The following is a 3,020-nucleotide window of genomic DNA, read 5'->3' on the forward strand; positions in this document are numbered from 1 at the left end:
CACAGAGTTGGTAGACTCTGTATGTAGGGATGGTCAAAGTACTCAATAGGTATATTACAATGATACACATTATAATTATCACAGAGTTGGTAGACTCTGTATATAGGGACGGTCAAGGTACTCAATAGGTATATTACAAAGATACACATTAAAAAATCAACAATTACTTTAAATATGATTGTCACTCACTTGATTTGTTTCTCTACCCAATAAGCCCAAAAACAAAGCAAGAAACCATTGCTAAGATACTAAACCAGAAAGTGACCAACCTACCAGATTGTTTATCTTTGTTCTTGTTTCAGTCCATACGTTTAAACCTAAATCCACTCTGTGTTTCTGGGCAGTACACGATGTCATCATTTAGTTGTAATAAACTAGTAGTAATTTTTAAAAAATCATAATTCTATTGTAAACGATGTTATCATTAATTGCCCCTTCAAGTTAGCAACAAACACAGTATTGATCAACAGGTCTGGTTTAAAATGAGAAGTTATTTATGTTAGCACAAAGATACTGATAAATAATTCATTCAGTAAAGATTAGCTCGGTATTAGTTTCTCCATGTTAAATTAAAATAGCAAAATAACATTAAAGGGAAAATTATTAGAAGTCTTTTATCAGGCTATATGTTGTGTTTTTATCAAGAAATGTGTAGTGTTTACAAGATACATTACACCTGGTAAACGGTTTGAACAAGAACAAACTAGCACCCGACAGGTTTACATTGGTACCTTGTTCCTTGTAGGCATATCGTAGTGTGTGGACACATTACCTATGAAACGGTATCTCATTTTCTAAAAGACTTCCTCCACGAAGACAGGGAAGACGTGGACGTGGAAGTCATCTTTCTCCACAGGTACTTATCATATCACTTCAAATGTTAATATATCTAGTGAGACAAAACCTTGGAATTCCGTGTTTTATTTAGCTTCAAACTAACGTAAAACAAATTTAATAATGATTAAAATTCTAATGCTTTCCGATTATTGCATTTATCAACTTCTGATCAAAGCAAGTTACCTACATATATATAGAACCAGAAATCAACACTGTATTGAAAATGTTCTATTCTTATTGATAAGAAGTAATAAAAACATTTTATAAATGGCAAATGATATAGGTATGGCAGTGCCAAAAATAATGCAAACAATAATATAGGGCTAATAAAGTTATGCATAGATCATCACTACATAATGTAATATTACACTGTAAAATGCACGAGTACAAAATGGTTACGAGATCGGTCAATTCGACTTACCTCGTAGCGAGAGTCTGTAATAATCAAGACATGTTTTGACTAAACTTGGTTTTCCTTGTACGTAAGCCCTAGGCTCTTAGTTACACTACATTGATGCCTACCCTGACATGACCATGATATTATAATAAACAAATTGTATACCGATATTTAGGAATATATATCTTCCAACTGTAGTAATATTAAAGTCAAGTATCCATTTTACAGTGTAGTATTAAATTTTAATACTGAAAACCATATAGGAATGGTCTATGTATAGCTGTATCATCCCCATATTCTTGTGTGCATTCTTTTTGGCACTGCCATCCTTACATCATCTTACATTTACAAATTGTTTTTATTACTGGTTTTGTGACGTTTTTTTTTCCCTTGACTGAAAGTTAGTGTATTCTATGAATGTGTGTAATGAAATTTATTATTATGTGTACTGGCTTTTTTGTTTTACATGATATAGGGTTGACTCCCTAAAGATACCGGTTGTATAGTGTACAAAGCATTGAGTGTTGAATTGACGTGTTACTGTCATATAATAGTCATCTGTTATTAGCTGGTAAATCCTGTTTCACCCTGTTCTTAAGCATTTTAAAGAAACTTAAGATTTCTGTAAAAAAGGTCTGGTTTAAAATGAGAAGTTATTTATGTTAATTGATCAATACTGTGTTTGTAACATAAATAACTTCTCATTTTAAACCAGACCTGTTGATCAATCCCCATCTAATCAGTGTGTTCGTATCTGTGGTGTTTCTATAGTCCTTACTTTAACACATCCCTATCTGATCAGATTCTTCGTATAATTGGTGTTTATATAGTCCTTACTTTAACACACTATATCTGATCGGATTCTTCGTATCTATGGTGTTTATATAGTCCTTACTTCAACACATTTCTATCTGTTCAGCTTGTTCGTATGTATGGTGTTTCTATAGTCCTTACTTTAACACATCCCTATCTGATCAGATTCTTCGTATATTTGGTGTTTATATAGTCCTTACTTTAACACACCATATCTGATCAGATTCTTCGTATGTATGGTGTTTCTATAGTCCTTACTTTAACACACCATATCTGATCAGATTCTTCGTATATTTGGTGTTTATATAGTCCTTACTTTAACACACCATATCTGATCAGATTCTTCATATCTATGGTGTTTATATAGTCCTTACTTCAACACATTTCTATCTGTTCAGCTTGTTCGTATGCATGGTGTTTCTATAGTCCTTACTATAGTCCTTACTCTATCTGATCAGATTCTTCGTATATTTGGTGTTTACACAGTCTTCAATGTAAATGAAATTTGGCTCAGATATTTTCTATTAATGAGTGACAAGTCATGTTATATTTTTCTAAGTCACGGAAAGTCTCCAGCCTGAACTATGACCGTTTATATCTCTACAAATCGCACAGTGAAAAAAGAATCATTATTCTGCTTATCTTAAGATTTATCTAAAAGTCTAACTCGTAAGAGCAGTGTCAAATAGCAACAAGGCACGTGAATAATACTCAACAACATCTGCTAGACTCGTGAAAGATTTAAAGCAGAAGAGAGTAATAGCCAGAATTACATAATCTGTTTATAATTCTAAGTACTTATAGTTTGGTTTTTGATCTGTTATTTTACCGTCTGTAACTTTTATTGTCTCGTTTGTCAAATAATATAGAGAATTAAACAATAGTTTTTAAAACAAGTATTACCTTCGTCCTCTTTCAGACTTGTAACTTCCGCTGTATTTTGATCGGGAGCCAATCAGGTCAATGATCTCCG

At 32.5% G+C, this 3,020-nt stretch overlaps 1 protein-coding gene across 1 annotated transcript in view; it reads left to right on the plus strand.

Moving 5' to 3' along the window:
• Positions 1-29: 29 nt before the first annotated feature.
• The window catches only part of LOC111083331 (calcium-activated potassium channel slowpoke-like), a gene marked incomplete at its 3' end in the record, with an annotated part of 5,810 nt that continues 2,819 nt past the window's right edge, over positions 30-3,020 (plus strand). Inside the window, exons 1-2 of the mRNA XM_022379802.1 lie at positions 30-49; positions 746-856. Coding sequence (XP_022235510.1) covers positions 30-49; positions 746-856 — 131 coding nt within the window. The remainder of the gene's footprint in view (positions 50-745; positions 857-3,020) is intronic.

The sequence above is a fragment of the Limulus polyphemus genome, unplaced genomic scaffold, assembly GCF_000517525.1.
Source record: "Limulus polyphemus unplaced genomic scaffold, Limulus_polyphemus-2.1.2 Scaffold9101, whole genome shotgun sequence".
Lineage (NCBI taxonomy): Eukaryota > Metazoa > Arthropoda > Merostomata > Xiphosura > Limulidae > Limulus > Limulus polyphemus.